Here is a 21948-nt window from a genome sequence, read left to right on the forward strand (position 1 = left end):
CTCGCTGTGACTTGAAGGAGTGTGGGCTGAAGTTAGCCCAGGTCCAGGTTTCCTTCAACGGAGGCAGCTTCGCTGCCGCTGCTGCAGTTTTGCTTCAGCCAAGCAGGCTGAGGCGGAGCACAGCCTGTCCTCTCCAGCTGCTCTGCTTCTAGGGGGGCAGCTGCCCCCCTGCCCCATGCTGGGTACGCCCATGGAAGGACTATCTTCCATCAGCCCCAGTGAGCCAATTAACATGGGGGATAAGAATGGTCATCCAACAGCATCTAGAGGCCCACACCTTCTCCACCCATAAGCTAGTTAATTCTCCGATTTGCTCTGCTCTCATTCTTCTCCTAACATGAATTCTAGAATTGCAGTGCCTCAGTTTGCTACCGCTTCCAAGTCCTTCAGCTTCATTTGTATCTTTTCCTCATTCAGATGCATTGATAAAACATGCAAAGAAGTAGCCCGGACATGACAGTACAGATGGAAGCATTCAGGCCTGGGATTTGCAGTGTTTTAGGAACAGAGGCTGGCAGGAAGTTGCCAATACCCTGAGTTAGACTACAGGCCCGTCTAGTCAGCCATGTCTACACTTCTTGGTAGCGGTTGTTCTTCAGGATTTCAGACAGAGCTCTTTATCATCCTTACCTGGAAATGCCAGAAACTGAACTTGAGACCTTCTTTACTGAAAGCACACCGAGCCAGAACCTTTCCAATATTAGTAGTGACTGTGGGCTATTTTACAGATTCTAGATGCTCTAGAGCCCAGCTTCAGTTCTTGGCATCTCCAGACAGGGCTGGGAATGCCCCCTGCTTGAAACCCTGGAGAGCTGCTGCCAGTCAGTGTAGACAATATTGAGCTAGATGGACCAAGAGTTGGGAGAATCTCTGCCTGCAATGTGGTGCTTCGGGAATAGGCAACTCCCCTGCAGGCATGGAAGTAGATGGAGGTTTATGCCAATCCTGGTCTGTGTTTGCTACTACTCGAACCTTCATAATTATGTCAGCACCACGGACCAGGGTGCCCTTCCCAAATAGTTCTGGCACTTCAGAAACCCATTAGTGACTTTCAAAAGCCATCGCTGCTGATGTCCAAAGGATTGCAGATCTCGGAAGAGACAGAAGAAGTCCGCTCAATTCACATTAATGGGTACTGACATCAGAATGTCTCTTGGCTTTGTTTAGAACCAGCTCCACACCCCCAACCTCCAACGTACCCATGCTAATGCCTCAGAAATCTGCCCAGTGGAATGCAACCCATGAGTTTCCATGGCGACTGCTGCAGAGAGGGATCCCATGGACCACCTTGATGCAGATACCCTCCCAATTGCATGTACAACTTTGGGAAGGGACAAGCATGGGCCAAACACCCATGGCCCTGTATTCCCAGTTTGCACAGTATTAACTGCATGTAAGTGAATGTCTGAATAGTGGACACTCGTTCATTAGGGTGAATGAGGCACTGCTCTACCCACCTCAGTCTGCTCTCACCCCCTCGTACCTGCTAACTTTCCACATATCTCGGGAGAGGCACCCTTATGGAACTCAGCAGACAAGGGACAAAACAATAATTAAGCCGCATTCAAACCATGCATTTAAAGCACTGTTGTGCCATTTTAAACAGCCATGGCTTCCCCCAAAGCATTCTGGGAGCTGCACTTTGTTAAGGGTGTTCAGAGTTGTCAAGAGGGCTTTAAAGCCCTAAATGGCCTCGGTCCAGTATACCTGAAGGAGCATCTCCACCTCCATCATTCTGCCCAGACACTGAGGTCCAGCACCGAGGGCCTTCTGGCGGTTCCCTCATTGCGAGAAGTGAGGTTACAGGGCACCAAACAGAGGGTCTTCTTGGTAGTGGCACCCACCCTGTGGAACACCCTTCCAACAGATGTCAAGGAAATAAGCAGCTATCCTATTTTTAGAAGACATCTGAAGGCAGCCCTGTTCAGGGAGGCTTTTAATGTTTAATAGATTGTTGTGTTTTATTTTTCTGTTGGAAGCCGCCCAGAGTGGCTGGGGAAACCCAGCCAGATGGGCGGGGTATAAATAATAAATTATTATTATTATTAAGAGACCCAAATTCTCCTCAGAGAGTTACAATTCCCAAAGTAGTTTGAGAGACAATTCCTCGTCACAGGGAACAACTTTGTTATTGGGCATGTTGTAAGACTTTTAAAAGAGCAACCAATGTTGAATCTAAGGAGCAACCATACAAAATGCCTGAGAGAAGAAAACGAGTGAAAGCAAGACCAGAAACTATTTCAGATTTCTCTCATTTGCTCAATAATTCACACTCCTTTTGCATGGAAAATACACAGCACAAGAATCAACAAGGTTAAAATAAAATTTAAAAAGCCTCTCACTTCAGAGGGGGGAAAGAGAGGAGGATTTTTATCTGGGATTCAGTATGTTACAAATAGGTTGTACAAAAAAATACTGAATTAATTTTAAAAATACCATTAAAAATCTTTGGATGCGAATTCCTGATGCATTTTAATTTCTTTCATGAGTCACTGTACAGCCAAGACCATCGCCGATTGTCACACTGGAATAATTAATTTCATTGCTCTACTCCGAAATCAAATTAATACTGAATAGAAAATATGATTGAAAACAAACACTGAGAACAATAGTCCAATCTCTCAGTCTCTCCCTGCATGGTTTTCTTATTACACATGGGGCAAAAAGAAAGAAAGAAAAAGAAGTCAAATATCCGGAAAGTGCTAGAAGGTCCCTTGGATGTGGCGACACTTCAGCCTGAGGGCAGCTTGGTTTTTCAAAGACTACACACCTGGAGGAAAGCCAGAAAGCCACATGAAGGTTTGGCACCTGCGGCCTAGTGGCAAAACTACATGATCTACATTTAATACAGAGACGACTAGGTATAAACATCATTTGTCGTTCGGAGGCTTCTTTCTAGCTTCCACGTCTCTCTTGATGGCTTCAATCTTCTTTGAAATGTTCGGAACCTATTGGAAAGCAGAACAGGGTATCAGAATCTTCTACTGTTCACAGAATTCATTGTCTGTAGCATGGCAATACCATCATTAGGCCAACGAAAATGTCACAAAGCAGTGAGCAAGCTTTCCATTTATCTCCATCTGCCTGTGTGGTAAGAAAGGCTGGTTGTTTGGCGGGGGGGGGGGGGGGGAGAGAATTAATTGCTTGGTTCTGACACCCTACAATGGGGCTCTCTCTGTCTCTCTTCTGTTCTGCTGTTCTGTACATTGTATGCTCAGTAGGGTGGTGTCTTTCTTACAACCTCATTCCCCTGTATCATCATTTGATGAGCTTTCATTAAAGATTAGATAAAATCCTACTTTCAAAGAGATTTGCTAAAAAAAAAATAACCTCACACACAAAAAATTTTTTAAAAAATTATTTATCAGTTTTTTGACCATTTTTGAAGTCACTGTAAGCAGATATAAAACTGAACCCAAGCTTTAGAGTCACATATACACAACATTATATAGGGTCATCAAACACACAAGGAAGCTTTTTTTAGCTGCAGTAACAGTACAGACGCCGCTAGAGGGCGATGTTTTGCTACCTCTCCTGTAGGTTCTTTTCCTAGCGTGCCCGGCAGGGTCTGCTGGCAGAGTTTTGAGGTCCCAAAAAGGGGCTTTTTACCTTGCGCAGGTGTGACATTTGTATAGCCTATGTTGCTAAGAACACTCCCCGTTCTGGAATGTGGTGTTGTGTCCAAATTTGATACGAAATATATATAGAATTTTTAATACAATTTTATGAAATGGTAAAACGGCATACAAAAAAATTGAAAACGGTTTGTGCGTGACCTTTTAAAAATATTTCAATGGAATATACCTCATTTTAGTCATTAATAGGCAAAAGTTCATCCATTTGTGCTACAGGAAATAATTTTTGAGGGGGGGGGAAATGAAAAAGTCATTACCCTAATGCTTAGTGTTAAGGTTTAGACTTGCTATAAGTTATTGTAAGTGTAAATTAAGTCTGCTGCGACTGGATTTCTTATGGACAGTGCCAATCCTGAATGTATTGGATTTGTGACCATTATGCTCATTTGCCTTCAGTAGCAGTAAAGCTCTGCTGGATGAAATACAATTGCCTCTGGTCTATTTTTCGGGAATCCTGCAATGTGTTCAGATTGTTACTCTGCTAACTATACGTTGCAATCTGCTCTGGATTATACGGAGTAGAATTTCAATGACATTGCCAACCTTTTTGGGCCAGTGGAAGCACTTGGGATTTTGTGAAACTGCTGTGGGCACCTGTTACAAAATGGCTGCTGAGGAGGCTACATCACACAAAATGGCTGCCAACTCAAAAAGGGCAGAAAAGGATACTGCACAGTGAAATGGTGTGGGCATGCCCCCCTTCATCAATTGTGCGAGGGGGGAAAGCACCTACATCAGGTCCTGCTTGTGGGCTTCATCAGGTTGGCCACTGTGATAACAGGATGTTAGATTACATAGTCCACTGGCCTGATCCAGCAAGCTCTTCTTATCTTTTTATGTGCGTTACATAAGGGTCAATGCAGCTGACTCAGTTTTTGGACTCTCCATAGGGGTATGGATATAGGGTCTGTCATGATGAGCTCCTGCACTTCAAAATTTGCTGATAGACTCCTGGTGCAGACTTTAAAAATATATCAACTTAACAAGGAAACAGGACAGAGTGGATTTCTAGGTGGACATGTGAAAATGGTATGAACCAGAACAGGGGTCCCCAGACTTACCGGGCTTTGGGCCGGTGCCCGCCGCGCCGACCGCGCGGCGAGCCGGGGGGAAGGGGCGGGGAGTGCGCGCCCGTGCGCATGCGTACACACACTTACTGGCACACTGGTGCGCTTCCCGGTCGGAAAAAATCGCCGAAAATCGCTTGTGCGCATGCGTATGGGCCTCCCCCGACCCGGAAGTGCACTGGAAATGACCTCTTCTGGGTCGGGAGAGGCCCATACGCATGCACACAAAGGATTTTCGGCGATTTTTTCCCGATTTGGAAGATCGCAGGTGGCGGCAGCGGGCGGCGGGGGTCGTCGCGGGCCGGATTGGGAGGCCAATTGGGCCACATCCGGCCCGGGGGCTGTAGTCTGGGGACCCCTGAACCAGAACATGGATCTGCCTTACCACAAAACTGCAATCCCCAAAACAATGTTAATAGAAGTTCAGCAGTAGGAAACTAGCAAAATAATACTTACATCATAGTTCTGGGCCAGATACATCCCAACTACATTGCCAAGTGCAAAACCAACCTAAAGAAAAAATAAAAAGGATAGGCAAGGATTATACTTTTCTCCCATCTGGGGAATGGGCTTGAGGATATAGCTTCATTTCCATTAGGTTTAAAAAACAGAAACAAAAAACAACAACTTTTTACCAGTTTCAAAACAAACCTGATACTCATTAAAGTGTTTTTTCACATTCTCAGCTGCTGGTTTTTGCCAAGTGGTTTCTGCTGCTCATAACGCTTGCTTCGGAAGTTAAGCTATGTAGCAAATACTGTAATTAATTCCTTCAGTCACGATTTTCAGTACAAACGCAGGAATTTTGCAAATTTCAAACACTTCCTAGCATTTGACAAGTGCCAGGGGGATTTTTTTCATGGGAGTGGTGATGTTATGTAACATGCTAAATGCATGGGGAGGGGGTCCCCCTCCTTCTCCTTACTGCCATTGCTGCTTGCAAAGGAGAAAGCGAACAATGGCCGCTGCTTCCTCTTTGCTGCAATTAATTGCCTCTTAGCAACTCATCCACTCCGGGCTGGAGCACAGAAGATCAAAGGGGTGCCAATAATCAAACTGAGGGGTAGTAGAGCTGGCAGGGTCTCTGTGGTGGGCCCCTTCCCAGGTCATGGACCTTGGTGGATGTCCAACCATGCCATGCCTTGACCCCAACGCTGGATCCAATATGACTGCATGCCCACTATGAAATTGTCATAGATCTAGGATGGGGAAACCACAGACTCAGAGACCAAATGTGGCCTTTAGGACTCCCCCCAGGCTGCACATGTCTTTCACGGGGCACATCCTCCTTGAGTGTTTTTACCTGGCTGGAAATGTGCCACTAAACATCAACAAGGTCTCTTGGTTTCCTGGAAGGAAGGTGGAGAAAAGTGTCTGTACACATATCGACTTTTGTGTGATAGAAATGCACAAAGTTTTCCTCCACTTCTCTGCCTACGTTTGCATCCACTCCCAGCCACCACTGGTATATGGCCCCCAAAAGACTACCCATGAAGAAATGTGGACCTCAGGCTAAAAAAGATTCAGAACCCCTGACTTTAGACAGACTAAAGGTTTATCCTAACCCAGCAGTGACCACTCCGATTGACGACGACCTTCTATGCAAAAGGGTTTTTGTTTTCCCCAATCCAGCATCTGGGAGCTTGGGCCTCCTAAACCTCTTCCATCTGGATGATAAAGTCCTCAAATCTTGGAATGTTAAATGGATAAATAAATGTGTCTCCAAGTGGTGAAAATATTTCAATGCCTGTGGTTGCTGGTTTAACCACAAGAGGGTCTATTTTTCAGCCACAAAAGAAATGCAGATTTTATTGCCACTGGGTGTAGAAAGAGCTGGGGAATAAAAAAAATATGTAAAGTAAAGTTAAAATTGCCTTAAACAATTAAACTTGGAAAAGTGGGGACACTATTTCAGGAGCTGAGAATTCATATATCACACTTTGTAGGAGCTAGTCAATCTAGTGCTTGCAATAGGAGAGCAAAGCCAATTTCAGATTGTGTGTGCCATGAAAAACTCAGTTTCACAACCCCCTTAGGAGTTTCCGCTTGTGGCCCAAGGTCACCCAGTAAGCTTCATGGCTGCATGGGGTTTTGAACTCTCAACCACTACACCAGATTGGCTTGAAGAAATTGTAGGTTATAAAGCATACATGTTACCTTCACGATAGGTACCTAAATGCTTCTCCAGTCATCATCTGAGAAGAATAAGCATGCAGTGAAGTCCTCACTCACTTCTAGTTCAAGATTTTAGGGAAATAAAAAAATTCCTTCAGTATCACCTTAAAGACCAACTAAGTTTTTATTTTGGTATGAGCTTTCGTGTGCATGCACACTTGCTCATACCAAAATAAAAACTTAGTTGGTCTTTAAGGTGCTACTGAAGGAATGTTTTTATTTTGCTTCGACTCAGACCAACACGGCTACCTACCTGTAACAAGATTTTAGGGATTAGGGTTGGCAATAGCATCTTAACACGTGGGTGGAAGGAGGAGGCTAGGCTAGAGGAAGATGGGAACTTCTCTTTCTGCCCACATTTATTTGATCGCATTGTGCTGCTTCCCCTCTGGAGATTCTGGGACCACCACTTCTTTATCTGCTGCCATTAGGTCCTGGGAGAAACTACCTTCAAATGGGGTTTCCTCCCACCTTGCTAGAGTATCATTTCTTCCAGCAAGGAATGAAGTGGTCACCCTCCAAGTCCTTGGCAGAAGTGGAAGAACAAAAGGCAGGAATTGGGTCAGAGGAGCAATAAGGGGAGATGACAGGAAGTGTGCCTCCTTTCCCAACAATGGGGAAGAACAGATTTTAAAAATCTGTTTATTGGGTTTATCTGTATAGCTTTTATTAGTGCTGCCCATGTTTTATTTTAGTTTTTAGATGTCTTAGATGTCTTAACTTTGTACTGAGAATTGTATCTTTTCTGACTGACGGTCGAATAAAGAATGGTGATGATCATGATTTTAAAAATGTCAGCTTGCTAGCAAACAACCCTCCTAATCCTTAAAAACTTGCACATAAAGTTGCTTGTGGATTGGAGCTTGGTGCTCCAATATTGGAATGCCAACTTGAAGAAATAATAATTAAGTATGACTTGTTTCCTAATTAGCATCCAGCTACTAGGCAGCAAGCACGCAACAGAATAATAAAGAGAGCCGGCGTCTTCTGTCATGGTCATAAAACACGTTCTTTTGGGGGAAATATAGTCATTAAAAAGGTTCTATGGAAAATTTAAAACTGGTTGCTCACTTTTCCATACCATCAGTTATTAACTTAATGTAAGACTTTTCGGGAGGATGGTACATTGCACTTATTTTCGTCAAATGGCACATTAATAGGCAACATTCTTGTTATGTATTTTCTTGTACGGGTTACATTTTACTTGAAAAGCTAACAAAGCTTCCACACACACACACACACACACACACACAAAATGTGGGAGTTTTGATATTTATTAACACATGCTACATGCAGCTAAAAGGGGACCCAGGTGGCGCTGTGGGTTAAACCACTGAGCCTAGGGCTTGCTGATCAGAAGGTTGGCGGTTCGAATCCCTGTGACGGGGTGAGCTCCCGTTGCTTGGTCCCAGCTCCTGCCAACCTAGCAGTTCGAAAGCACGTCAAAGTTCAAGTAGATAAATAGGTACCGCTACAGCGGGAAGGTAAACGGCGTTTCCATGTGCTGCTCTGGTTTGCCAGAAGCGGCTTTGTCATGCTGGCCACATGACCTGGAAGCTGTACGCCGGCTCCCTCGACCAATAGAGCGAAATGAGCGCCGCAACCCCAGAGTCCGTCACGACTGGACCTAATGGTCAGGGGTCCCTTTACCTTTACCTTACATGCAGCTAAATAGTACTTAATACTAATTTCAGCTCTACACAAAAATAAACATGGTCTAATACTCATTTCACTGCTGAAAGTCAAACAAATAGGTTGCATGGCCATGTGCTTGATAGCAGCTCCTATAAAACTGCCTTGTTTACAAAAAAAGAGAGTTTGTATTACATCTATTTTACTTTGTGTAACATGGTCTTTTATGCATATATGCTGCTTTTGCTACCCTTGAAGATGATCTGTGTGTATATGTATGAATGAAGCCAGCTTAAGGAAGGTGCCAGGACTTGAGTCTGATTGTCCTGCTACAGCTCTCGAAAAACACCCCCAGCAGCTTGAATGGTCTGGCGGTCACTTAGGAATCACAGGCAGTCTCAGGACAGTCCAGGACACAATGGCCAATTTCCAAACAAAAAAAAAGCCATCCTCTTTCATACAGCAAAAGCAACACTCTTGAGTTTCAAAGGGAAAATAGGTTGTTGTTTTTTTCAAGTCACTGGCTTCTTTTTACAGTCACATTAAACGAAGAACATTGCCTTGTTTATGATTTGCTGGACTCTGCTGCGTATGAATGTGCCGTCACAAAACACACAGTGTACCCCAAAGTTATTTGCCGCATTCCTTGCTCTGAAATAGTGCAGTGCCTGAAACAGGCCAAGAGACATTTAGTCTAGCTGGAAGCTAAGACATCATTTGCATCCAACACTTCTCAAAAAATGCTTCACTGCTTCACATCGTCACCCTATCTCTTTTAACTAACAACCTAACAAAGATTTCCATCTCATGATCCAGCTCTCTCCCTCCCTCTCTCTCTCTCTCTCTCTCTCTCTCTCTATATATATATATATATATATATATATCCCTACTCTTAATCCAAACTGCTCCTCCTTGCATTTTGGCACATCTGTCCTAATTTATCTTGGTTCCAACACAGTCATGCTTACCATTCCACTCCTAGAAAACAGATTTATGGACCTCAGTGTCCTGCTTTGCTTGCCATGTACTTGCGGGTATCGAGGGGTGTGGTGTGGGAACAGATCGCATCTCAAAAGCCGCACCCACTCACTCCTCCTTCCCCTTCCCCCCACCTCTTTTGCTTTCAGGCCAACGGAACATAAAATGCGTACCGGCACCATTCCATCGACTGGTGGTCGGAAAATTGACTGCTCTGAGACAGTTGCTGGAGCATGACAACGGGCAAAGCTAACCACAGATCGAATATCTATATGAGAACAACATGGTCTCAGCTGGCTCTGTCCATTTTAGGCGTGGGGAAAACCTAGGCCACCCAGATGTGGCTGACAACTCCCAGCAGCCAGGGAAGAGGGGAATTGTTTATTGACATCCGGTTTATTTGGGCACACCTATCTTCATTTTAAGGGACCCAGGTGGCGCTGTGGGCTAAACCACTGAGCCTAGGGCTTGCTGATCAGAAGGTCGGCAGTTCGAATCCCTGTGACAGGGTGAGCTCCCGTTGCTTGGTCCCAGCTCCTGCCAACCTAGCAGTTCGAAAGCACCTCAAAACACAAGTAGATAAATAGGCACCGCTATAGCGAGAAGGTAAACGGTGTTTCCATGTGCTGCTCTGGTTTGCCAGAAGCGGCTTTGTCATGCTGGCCACATGAGCTGGAAGCTATACGCCGGCTCCCTCGGCCAATAATGCGAGATGAGCACGCAACCCCAGAGTCGGTCACGACTGGACCTAATGGTCAGGGGTCCCTTTACCTTTACCTTCATTTTAAGAACATAAGAATAGTCAGCCAAATCAGGCCAGTGGTTAGTTTTGGCCCAGTTCTCCATTCTGTTAAAGCCATCTTGAATCCTGATTCTGTCTTCTGTGGCATTCTGTCTCAGGTCAAGCCTGATAACAGAGCATGTGGGTGGGGAGAGAGGTGGTGCTTCTATTTGGCAAGCTGCAATGCTTTGTGCAGATGGAAAGTTCATCACAGCACAACACTGAATTCCACCCTCAGAGTTTCGGGTACTGGCAACCATGTACTCTGGCCCATTTATTTCGGAGTTCATAAAAGGTCAGTTCCTGAAGCAAGATACCCTCCCCCTGTGGGGCCTACACACAGCTCATTTTCCGATATTTTAAAGTACTTTTTACTAGCTGCGGCATCTGCAAGTGAATTTAAATAGTCTTAGGAGGGAGAAAGCTGGCAGGCCGTTTGACAATCGGCAATTTGCATGCCAAGTGAGGACTGCAAAACACTGGCTGGAATGTATAGGGCTTCCCACATTTATCCTAATTTTATGCATAGTCCTTTAAAAAAGCACATAGTTACTTTGGTCCTTTGAAAGCCAAAAGCCCCGTTTATGAGATTATCCCTTTATCTGCCTGCAACAGTCTTAACTAGGAAGGAGCAGAGTCCCGACACTGTATGTTACCAAAACAGGGAAGAGAAGGCAAGGCTGAATATGCCAGCTTTTCCCTCTTCCATTCTGCCAGTTCTCAAACACTAATCAGAAAGTCTTCTACAGAAGTGATTTTTATTGTGGATTTGCAACGCAAGAGAACATCAGACATCTACTCCATCAAAGAAGAATTCTTAAGGATGCCCTCTCTGATGAGAGTCTTATCTGTCGTTTTGTCAGAGGAATAAGAGACAAAGCCAGAGAAATAAGAGACGTCCTTCGAACAATTTCGACTTTGCTTTGGATTGTGAAGCATTAAAAAAAGAAAATCAATAGCAACAACGACAAAAGGCCGACTCTCAACAAAGATCAGCATCTGAGCTAGGTAGCTGTGTAAATAAAAGAGAAAAACAAAGTCTGGTTTACTGTAAAATTACACAAACACCCGCAATAATTTAATTAAAAGTCTGGACTTGGAATTAAATATGGACACAGGATGCCATTTACAACCGCCTTCCCTAGTCTGGTTGTGTGAGGGACAGGGGATATCGCGAAGTCCCTCCCCTCCTGAGTTCAAGCCCGTCCCCGAGCAAAGGGGAAAGCAGGGAGAGTTCCGATTCCAGTGGGGAAGCAGGAAGTCGTGTCCGAGGCTCAGGCAAGGTAGAGGAGCCAGGGTCCCAGGTGGGACAGGAAGGGGCAAGTAAGGGGGGAAGACCCATCCCCCCAACTCCAGAGTTACGCAGGAAGAGGAGGGGCAAGAGGATGGGTCTGCCAAAGCTTTTGTGTTGGAGAAAGACGCGCCAAAAGCCATTAGGAGGTTCTGAAACCGACTGACAACATCGCTCCGTGTAAATAGCAATGACTTGAGCACTGTAAATACGCAGCACCAATAAAAGAATAAAATGCAGAGCTGCGTAGCGTCGTTACTCTGAAGTAGTCCACTCCGGCCACTGTGACAGCAACCTCCTAATCATTTTTGGGCTACTTTGGAGTTGCCGGGATGAGCGTGTCAGAGGCGGAGAAGTGGCGGCAGATCGCTGAGCAAGCCCAGCTAGAACTGCAACAGCTGTCGCTGCAGGCGCAGGGAGAATTGAAGGCAGCTAAAGAGGAGACTAAGAAGGTCCAGGACGACCGGCTACAACTTGCGGAACAGGTGAGAGAGCTCCAGGAAAAAGAGCAGCATTTAAGGGCGGTGGCGGTAGACCTCCAAAACAAGCTGGATGCAGAGAAAAACAAGGCGGGAGGGGCACCCCAAGTCCAAGTGCTGCCAGGAAGGAGAGCCGGGACCCTAGTAAGCAAGTTCAATGGAGACCCGAAGGAGTTTCAGGGCTTTGAGACTGAGATTGTGTATGCTCTTGAGCTGCACCACGATGAGTTCCCTGATGATGAGCACAGAGTAGCGTTTATTGTGGAGCACCTTACAGGGGCGGCCAGGGAGTGGCTAAGACCGTTAATTGCAACAAGGAATCCTTGCATGAAGAATGTCAAACTATTTCTAGAAGGTTTGAAAACGATGTATTCGTCCGATAGTCATATGGACCAGACTAAGGAGGAACTTCATAATTTACGCCAAGGAAATATGACAGTTCGCGCGTATTGGGCGAAATTCACCATGCTGGTGCACAGATTGGGGTGGGATCTGGAGTCTGCCCCAATGCAAGCGGCGTTTTACTTGGGGTTGCATGAGGAGGTGAAGGATGAGCTCTCGAGAGGTCCAAAGCCCAGTAATATGGATCAACTGAGCAAAGCGGCTCTGGCGGTGGGGGTGAGGCAGGAATCCAGATGGAGCGACAAGCAAGCAACGCGCGCAAAGCGGGCTTGGTTCCCACGGTCGCAGGAGAAGCCACTCCCTCAACAACCCTTTCAAGCCACGCCTGGGGCCAGTCAGGACCAGGAACCCATGCAGATTGATAGCGCGCGCGCGCGGGCTTTTCAAACCCCAGCGGCGCCAAGACGCAAGGAGGGAAGGGGTGGGAATTGCTTTCTCTGCAACTCCCCCCAGCATCTCGTCAGAGACTGCCCACATCGCAGGGAGTGGCAAGGAAAGGCGGGAACGGTTGTGCCCTCCCCCACTGACGCAGCACCACAGCAGGGAAACGGGAAAGCCTGGCTGCAGGAGACAAGGGGCGGCAGCCAGGCACAGTCAGCAGACAACAGCCCCAGCCCACCCACCCGCACAGAGAGGAGCAGAGCCAGCCCACCCCTCCCAGAGCAGGAGTGGTTCTAGAAGTGACGCTCACGCTCCCAAATGGCTATCCATTGACGGTCCTCGCCCTAATTGACAGTGGTGCCTCAGCCAACTTCTTCTCGAGAAACTTTGCAGAAGAGCACCAGATCCAGCTTCTGCAGCTGGATTTTCCTCTGCACGTGGCAACCATTGACGGCAGAGAGCTGCTGGGAGGGGCCATCACTCATCAAACCCCCCCCATGAGAATGACGGTTGGAAGGCACTCAGAGACACTGGCATTCAACGTCACCACCATCTCAGACCCCCCAATCGTTTTGGGCATGAGCTGGCTGGCGCGCCACGACCCCTCCATAAGTTGGCATCAGAGATGCATCACTTTTGGATCGGACTTTTGCCTGGAACATTGCATGCAGCACCAACCAGGGGAGGGGCCTCCGATAGCCACGGTGGCCACCATGCACGTCAAAGGGGGTGAGGCGATACCCAAACCATACTGGGACCTGCAGGAGGTCTTCAGTGAAGCGGAGTCCGACCACCTGCCCCCACACAGGCCTTTTGACTGCCAGATCAACCTGGTGCCTGGGGCAACTATACCCCCAGCCAAGCTGTACGCCATGTCAGACCAGGAACTGGAGGATCTGCGCGCTTTTATCGACAAGAACCTCAAGCGGGGGTTCATCAGAGAAAGCAAGGCAGCAGGGGGCAGCCCGGTCTTCTGGGTGGACAAGAAAGACACGCAACAGCGCCGTCTTGTGGTGGATTTTAGACGGCTGAATTCGGTGACAGAGCCAGTGGCTTTCCCCATGCCCAGAGTGGATGATCTCCTGACAGCGGCACGCAGAGGCAAGATTTTCACCAAGCTAGACCTGAGGGGGGCGTACAACTTGATCAGGATCCGGGAAGGCGATGAGTGGAAAACCACGATGTTCACGCCTCTGGGCTCTTTTGAATATCTGGTGATGCCCTTCGGGTTGCAAGGGGGCTCAGCATGCTTCCAGGCCTTCATGCACCACGTCCTGGGGTCCCTACTCTTCCGGAAATGCTTGGTCTTTCTGGATGACATCCTTATTTACTCCAACGACCCAGTGCAGCACGTGAAGGACGTCAGGGAGGTGTTACAGCGCCTGAAGGAGAACCACCTGTATGTGAAGCTGGAGAAGTGCAAGTTTCACACCAAGGAGGTGGACTTCCTGGGCTACAAGCTGTCAGACAAGGGGCTGGCAATGGACAAGGACAAGGTGCAGACCATCCTGGACTGGCACAGCCCCAGGACGCGCAAAGATGCCCAACGCCTACTAGGCTTTGCCAACTTCTACAGGAAGTTCATCAAGAACTTCTCTCGAGTTACGGCTCCCATCACTGACTGCCTGAGAGGCAAGCAGAAGTTCAGGTGGACACCAGAGGCGCAAGCAGCGTTCGAAAGCCTCAAGAGGGTGTTCGCCTCAGACCAGAACCTGTTCCACGTGGTTCAGGACGCGCCCCTACGCATTGAAACAGATGCTTCTGATAAGGCTGTGGGCGCCATTTTGTTGCAACTGGACGCCAACAGAGAGTGGAGACCCTGTGCCTTCTTCTCCAGGAAGTTGACCCAGCCCGAGCGAAACTACACAGTTTTTGATCGGGAACTTCTTGCGATCCACGCGGCGTTCCAGCACTGGAGACACTTCCTGGTGGGCGCCAAGCACCCCATCCAGGTGTGCACAGACCACAAGAACCTGGAGTTCTGGAGAACTGCCAGGGTGCTCAACCAGCGGCAGATACGGTGGGCGGAGTTCTTCTCGAACTTCAACTTCTCCATACACTACATCCCAGGAGAGCAGAATGTCAGGGCGGATGCCCTCTCCCGCAAGCCAGAGTACATGGAGGAGGAGGCGCCACCAGCCCCAAGGCACATTTTCCCCCCGTCGGCATGGTCCTGCGGAGCAGCAGTGGTGAGCGAGGCAGAACTCACAGCACTGACGGCAGCGGATGGATTTGCCAACCGCATCTTCAGAGAACTGAGAGGGGGGAGGGAGCAGGCAAAAGACTTTGCAGAACGCAGAGGGCTGCTTTTCTACAAGGGTGCGCTGTACCTACCCACCACCCAGCTTCGACGTACGGTCCTCAAGCAGATGCACGACAACCCTACAGCGGGGCATTTTGGAAGGGACAAGACCACTCACCTAGTCATGAGACACTTCTGGTGGCCAGGGGTGAGGGAAGATGTTCGAGACTATGTAAGGGGCTGTACCACCTGCCAGCGGGCGAAGGTGGTCAGAGCAGCGCCACCAGGGTTGCTGGAGCCCTTAGCCACACCACACAGGCCGTGGGAAGTGGTGTCCATGGACTTCATCACAGATCTGCCTTCGTCCAGGGGTAAGACTGCAGTGTTGGTGGTGGTGGACCTCATGTCCAAAATGTGTCACTTTATACCGTGTGCCAGGGCAGTCTCGGCAGAAGAGACAGCCAAACTGTTTGTTGATCACATTTTCAGACTGCATGGATTACCTTTAAGGGTTATTTCGGATCGTGGCCGCCAATTTGTTTCCAGGTTCTGGCGGCGGCTCATGAACCTCCTGCAGGTGGAGGTCAGCTTGTCGACGGCTAGACACCCGCAGACCAACGGACAAGCGGAGAGGGTCAACGCCATTCTGCAGCAGTACCTGAGATGCTACGTCAGCCAGCGGCAAACGGACTGGGTGGATCGCTTGCCACTAGCAGAATTTGCCTACAACAATGCAGTGCACGTCTCCACAGGGGTGTCGCCCTTTAAGGCCAATTACGGGCGCGACCTCAGATCTTTCCCAGAGAGGGAGAGGGAGGAGGAGGAGGGGGGCCCACAGGCTGAGGATTGGGCAGAGGAACTGGAGACGGTGCACCAGCAGCTCAGAGAACACTTGGAGAGGGCCAAGGAAGCGTACAAAAAGGGGGCAGATCGCCACAGGCGACAAGGGGAGGTCATCAGGGTGGGGGACAAGGTGTGGTTGTCCTCGGAGGGCCTTCCCACCAGAGGGAGGTGCAAAAAGCTGGCACCCAAATGGCTGGGCCCCTTCACGGTCACGCAACAGGTCAACCCGGTGGCATACAGGCTGGCACTGCCAGAGGACATGAGGGTGCATCCAGTGTTTCATAGATCGCTGCTGTCGCCGTACAGGGAAAGCAGCAGGCTCAGAGACAGCGAACAAACCCCCGAGGGAGGGGGGGAGAGGGAAAGCAGGGAGCAACTCAATGAGGCCACGGCCATCCTGGATTCAAGGTGGGGGGTGGGGGGCCTGGAGTACCTCATGGCATGGGAGGATGCTCCACCGTCCCAGAATGAATGGGTTCCCGCCACTCAGATACAGGAGGAATTCTTGGTGGAAGAATTTCACGCCCTCTTTCCCCACAGACCCAAGCCCTGGCACATGGAAAGGGAGGGGGAGGAGGAGGAGGCACGGGAGAACAGCTCACCATGGCGCTGGGAAGCGGAGTTTGAGGAACCAGAGGATGAGGTATGGGTGTCGCCAAGATCCACCCAGTCAGAGGAAGGAGCAGATTGGCAAAACATTTTTACCCCCACCAGCTCTGACGCCACGGACTTTTTGGGATTCCCGTCCTCCCAGGCGGAAGGGGGGGGCTCGCAGGACTGGGGGGAGGTGTTCACACCAACGGGCTCGGAGAGCACCGAGTTTTTAGGCTTCCAGTCGTCACCGACACATGGGGGGGGCCTGGGGAGGGGTGAAGGAGAGCTTGGGAGGGGGGTGGATGTGAGGGACAGGGGATATCGCGAAGTCCCTCCCCTCCTGAGTTCAAGCCCGTCCCCGAGCAAAGGGGAAAGCAGGGAGAGTTCCGATTCCAGTGGGGAAGCAGGAAGTCGTGTCCGAGGCTCAGGCAAGGTAGAGGAGCCAGGGTCCCAGGTGGGACAGGAAGGGGCAAGTAAGGGGGGAAGACCCATCCCCCCAACTCCAGAGTTACGCAGGAAGAGGAGGGGCAAGAGGATGGGTCTGCCAAAGCTTTTGTGTTGGAGAAAGACGCGCCAAAAGCCATTAGGAGGTTCTGAAACCGACTGACAACATCGCTCCGTGTAAATAGCAATGACTTGAGCACTGTAAATACGCAGCACCAATAAAAGAATAAAATGCAGAGCTGCGTAGCGTCGTTACTCTGAAGTAGTCCACTCCGGCCACTGTGACAGGTTGTCCTCCAGATGTTTGAGACCACGGATCCCATCAAAGCCAGCCAACCATGACCAATGGTCAGATGCCGTCCAAAAAACATCTGGAGGAACCTGGTTAGAGAAAGTAGCTTCAAAGGTTGCAAGACTCTCTAAGCACCTCTCTGAGCCACAGTCACCAGGAGCATCACACACAAAGCCCAACGAAAAACAGAACTTTAACATGTAGACCCTCCACACAGAGCAACTTTATTAAAATTGGACAGACAGATGTGTTGCCTGGGGGCTGATTTGTAGGCTTGTGATTTCCAAACTGTGCTGCAAGAAGATAGTAAGATCACCTCCCATGGAAAGCCTAGGTGAACCGGTGAGTTTAAAGTAGATGCCTAAATGCCAGTAACTAGGTGCTTGTCTGAGGTTCACTGGGAGTGCATTTCAAAGGGAATGTGCAGCCACACCCAATGCACAGATTGCCCAAACTTCAAAAACCTACTGTGCATCAGTTTGCCATCCTATGCGTCTTCCACGGAACTCCTCCACATTTTAGAGGACGCTGGAGGACGCAGACCAACTGTTCGTCCTACATCTGTTTCCGGGCTGTTTTAATTCTTCTATCCTGTATTTTCATGAATCCTTTTTAATGGTTATGTTGAGATTATGTTGCTTGGGCATCTGGTTGGCTACTGTGAGAACTGGATGATGGACTAGGTGGGCCCCTGGCCTGATCCAGCAGCCTCATCTTATGGTTGCCTTGGGCCAGTCACTCACTCTCAGCCTGATCTACTTCACGGGATTGTGGCAGGGACATAGGAAGCTGCCTTAGACTGAGTCAGAGCACCTGTCCATTTAGCTCAGTATGGCCTATCTATGCTGATCAGCAGTAGCTTTCAATGGTTTCAGACGGGTGTATCTCCCAACCGTATGTGGAGGTGCCAAAGGCTGAACTAGAGACCTGCATACAAAACATGTTCTCTCCCACTGACCTATGGCCTTTTGTGTCCTGGGTTCCCAGGAGGAAGGGTGGAATAACAATGCAATTCTATTGCCTCTTGGACTCCGGGATCTGTGCTCAAGCACACAGAATGTCTTTTAATAGGAGACCTGGTGGCTCTGTTTATGGGACCATGGTCCTAATGTTTACTGGAATGGAGGCATGTGAACCTCTGAACTTTACATGCACCTTACTAATGCCTGATCAAAATATAGCCAAAGCTCAGAAAGCAAATATCTGTGTGGCACTGTATTTCAAGAAGTGTAAGAGTCAGGGATCTCATGAGTTGCCCAAGGGAGTCCCAGGAATGCAGCAGGAACAATCCAGTGGAAAATTAAAGCACGTATTTTAATTTCACTTTCAATGGACAGTTCATTTCAATGGGACAGTTAAGCATATGCTTGATCCCACCCCACAGAAATGGCTTTAAAGTGCTTATGTGGCTGGATCATGGGTGGGTAGGATTAGTATCCTGAGCCATTATGGAAGATCTTCACAGGGAGGTGAGTAATCAGGTGGTCGCAGGGAATCTCTGACCTGCCTGGATTATAAATGGCCAAACAGCAGACATCCAAACTATGGATAGCTCATTCGGTAGAGCATAAGACTCTTAATCTCAGGGCCATGGGTTTCAGCCCCACGTTGGGTAAAAGATTCCTGCATCACAGGGGGTTGGTCTAGATGACCCTCATGGTCCCTTCCAACTCTACAAGTCTGTGGTTCTGATTCTCAATGTTTCACTTGAAAATGCTGGAAAGTTGTTCATCTCTTGGTGCAGATGCCCTGGCCAGCAACCATTCTGTCTCCAGCATCCCACCTTTCCTTTTTAACACGGCACTGGAGCAAGCAGTAGTTGTTTTGTAATAGGGTAGCAACTATGCATCACGGAAAAAAGCAAGAGAGAACATCAATGTGCATAAAATTTGCATTTGCTAATATATATGTAATACATTATTTGCAGTATACTGATACATGTGGCTGATTTACCTATCCACATGAGGGTGTGACTACATTTCTGGACCAATATTTAGAAATTTGAAATTTCATTAATTCAACATCCAGGTTGAAACATAAGAAAAACTCTGCTGGACCTGGCCATGGGCCCATCTACTCTGCCATCCTGTTCTCAATGGGCAACCAATTGCCAGCAGGAAGCCTGCAAGCAAACAGGACTGGAGCACAACAGCCCCCTCCCAAAGGACTTGAGACAACATGCACAGAATTATGCTGCTCAGTCCCACTGATTTCAAATGGGGTTATTCCCAGGTATGTGGGTCTAGGATTGCAGCCTCCGGCGCTTTTCAGCAGTTCAGTGAAACAAAACAGGGGAAGAGTGCATCTTATCAGGCATGAAACGAGTTGAACTTTGGGTGTGGACAAGTTAATACCTTATTTTTCTAGAGACAGCTAGAAAAAGGAAAAGGAAACCCACAGCTTGGAATCTTCTGGTATGTTGTGGGCACTAACAACCACTGGCCCAGCAAACTGCCTGGCTGTGTGAATGGTCACAGGGATAAATATGGCAAAATGCAATAACAAATATCAGGAGCTATCACCGAAGCGCTTAAGCAAAACTGGTGCAAAGATATTGTTGCATTGATCTAAAAGGAAACTGCATAGGCCCCTGAATGGATCAAAATCCAGGGAATCCCAAGGAGAAATTTGACAGGCAATTACTGTAGTACCTAATTGTGTTGGTCCCCAATAATGAGGAATACACTGTTAAGATGGTGGAGCACCCAGTTTTGAGATGCACTATGGAACATATCAGGCATGATCTAGCCTTCTGCAGCAACCAGCAGGGCAGAGGTGGGGAATCTATAGCCCTCCAGACATTGTTGGACTACAGCTCCCATCATCCCTGGCTGCTGGCCATGCTGGGAAATGGAGTTCAGCAACATCTGGAGACCCACAGGTCCAATAGTTCAATATATATACAGGACACATTTAAATAGCTTTATTTAAAACAACAACAAGTGTTGTTTTCTGAGATATGATAAGGGGTTGTATGGCCTCTGGAAGGCGTTGTCAGGCTGCATGCAACAGATAGCTTAAGGCAGGGGGGCATACATAAAATAGATTAAAGATGTCAGTGTGGGAAAGCAGCTTGATCGTGTTTGAAAAGACAAAATAAGCCCAGGAATGTATCAACAAGGTGCTAGGAACAAGCAAGGGGAGATGGCTGCCATCTTGATGCCCTGCTTGTGAGTTTCCAAAGGCATCACTAATGGAAAGAGAACATTAGGCCGGCCAGACTCAGAGCAGTTACTCCGCCCTTATGATTTGTAAGTGGAACAGAAGAGCACTTTAACCCATGTGAAATGATGCTGAGAAAATACTGAACAGTGTGATTACAACAGCAGTTTACAGACACTACCAAATAGATGCCACATTACTGAGCTGCTGTCAGCTGCCACAAATGTGGGTCAGGAGAAAGCTTTCATCCTTAGAACAACTGGGATGGGGAAACATTAGACGCATTTGTTTTTGTCTCTCTTTGTTTGTTTGTAAGTTGCTTTGAGTTGGCCTGGGCAAGACAAAAGCGACCAACAAATTTAATAAACAACAACAGACCTTGGGTGTGAGAAGGGATATATATAAGTTTCCAGGCTCCCAACACAACCTTTTTTGTGCATCTACTCAGAAGTTTGAAGTCAGAGGGACGCACTCCCAAATAAATGTTTTGCGGTGCGATCCTACACACACCTACCCCGCTGCTTTCCTTGGGGTTTACTCCCACTTACAGGCTTGCACTCTCGATGCCTTCATTTATTCCTCTGCTCATTTAAAAGGTGGGGGTGTCTTTCGTAGGCATAACCACCCTCTTTCTCTTCTAGTGGCCCAATGTGACTGCTAATTCGCCTCTCTTCCTCGGCCCTCAGTAGATCGCGGGATCAACTGGTCGAAATCCGGGTGGCCTACAGCAAATCGGCAAGAGTTTCTTGACTCCCACTCTGTTTTACAGTGGCAGCAACAGAGAGACCTTCCCAACTAATGAAAGGAAGGCAGTTAACCATGTGGACACTTTTCCCTGAAGTGTCCCGCGAGCTGAGTTCAAGTTCTGGAACTGAAAACGGGGATTTGTGCCCATTCTAACTATGTGCTCTTTTGCGCTCAGGCCCCTGGGGGATCTGAGCACGAGAGAGAGAGCGAGATCCAAAGGGCATTCTCGATCCTGACGCCTGCCCACCCCTGCTTCAAGCCAACCCAGCCTCTGCGCCCCTGGGAAAAGACTCACCAAAAACTGAAACATGGTGCTCTGCGCGCAGCCGCCTTTTTCCGCCCCTCCGTCTCCAGTTGGAGAGCCTCGCGCGCAGCACAGAGCATCTTCTCTTCCGGGTCCCCGCCTCCCAACCCAACTCCGGCTTCCCTCACTGGCTGAGCCTTTAGACGGGCCTCTCAGGAGCCCTATCCGGGGCTCTCCTTGCTCTCGGAGGCGCGCACCTTAGGCAGCCTCGCTTCCTCCTCTCTCTGCCCTCGTAGCTCCGGGAGGGAGGCGCGCGCATGCTGATGATTCAGCGGCGAAGGTGGCGCTTGGCTCAGCTCAGTTTGCGACGCCGACCGAGCTTGTTCCGTTATGTTGCTTGGCCAGGACCTCCATCCACGCAATTCCCAGGCTTGCAACCTGGGGAGGAAGTTACTTGGGTGCTGCTGGCGCAGTGGTTTGACTTCACCCCCCCCCCCCAGACAGAGGCGCACGGCATTGTCTCTGGAGACAGGCGGATACCAACAACGACAGTACCACC

The 21948-nt window shown here is 48.5% G+C and overlaps 1 protein-coding gene across 1 annotated transcript; it reads right to left on the minus strand.

Annotated features, from left to right (window-relative positions):
• Positions 1-2245: 2245 nt before the first annotated feature.
• STMP1 (short transmembrane mitochondrial protein 1) lies at positions 2246-21590 on the minus strand. The gene is made up of 3 exons (XM_035128343.2): positions 21441-21590; positions 5159-5212; positions 2246-2948 (listed from the first exon to the last, which is right to left on the minus strand). Exons 1-3 carry the CDS (start codon positions 21453-21455, stop codon positions 2871-2873), a joined length of 147 nt encoding a protein of 48 aa, XP_034984234.1. The 5' UTR covers positions 21456-21590; the 3' UTR covers positions 2246-2870.
• Positions 21591-21948: the final 358 nt, after the last annotated feature.

The sequence above is a fragment of the Zootoca vivipara genome, chromosome 10 (genome assembly GCF_963506605.1).
Source record: "Zootoca vivipara chromosome 10, rZooViv1.1, whole genome shotgun sequence".
NCBI classification, from domain to species: domain Eukaryota; kingdom Metazoa; phylum Chordata; class Lepidosauria; order Squamata; family Lacertidae; genus Zootoca; species Zootoca vivipara.

What these genes read in the sequence shown, in the direction of transcription:
- STMP1 (XM_035128343.2), bottom strand. An exon ending in ATCTGGCCCAGAACTATGAT is followed by an intron (nt 2,949 to 5,158) that starts GTAAGTATTATT and finishes GCTTTCCAATAG; the next exon opens with GTTCCGAACATTTCAAAGAA.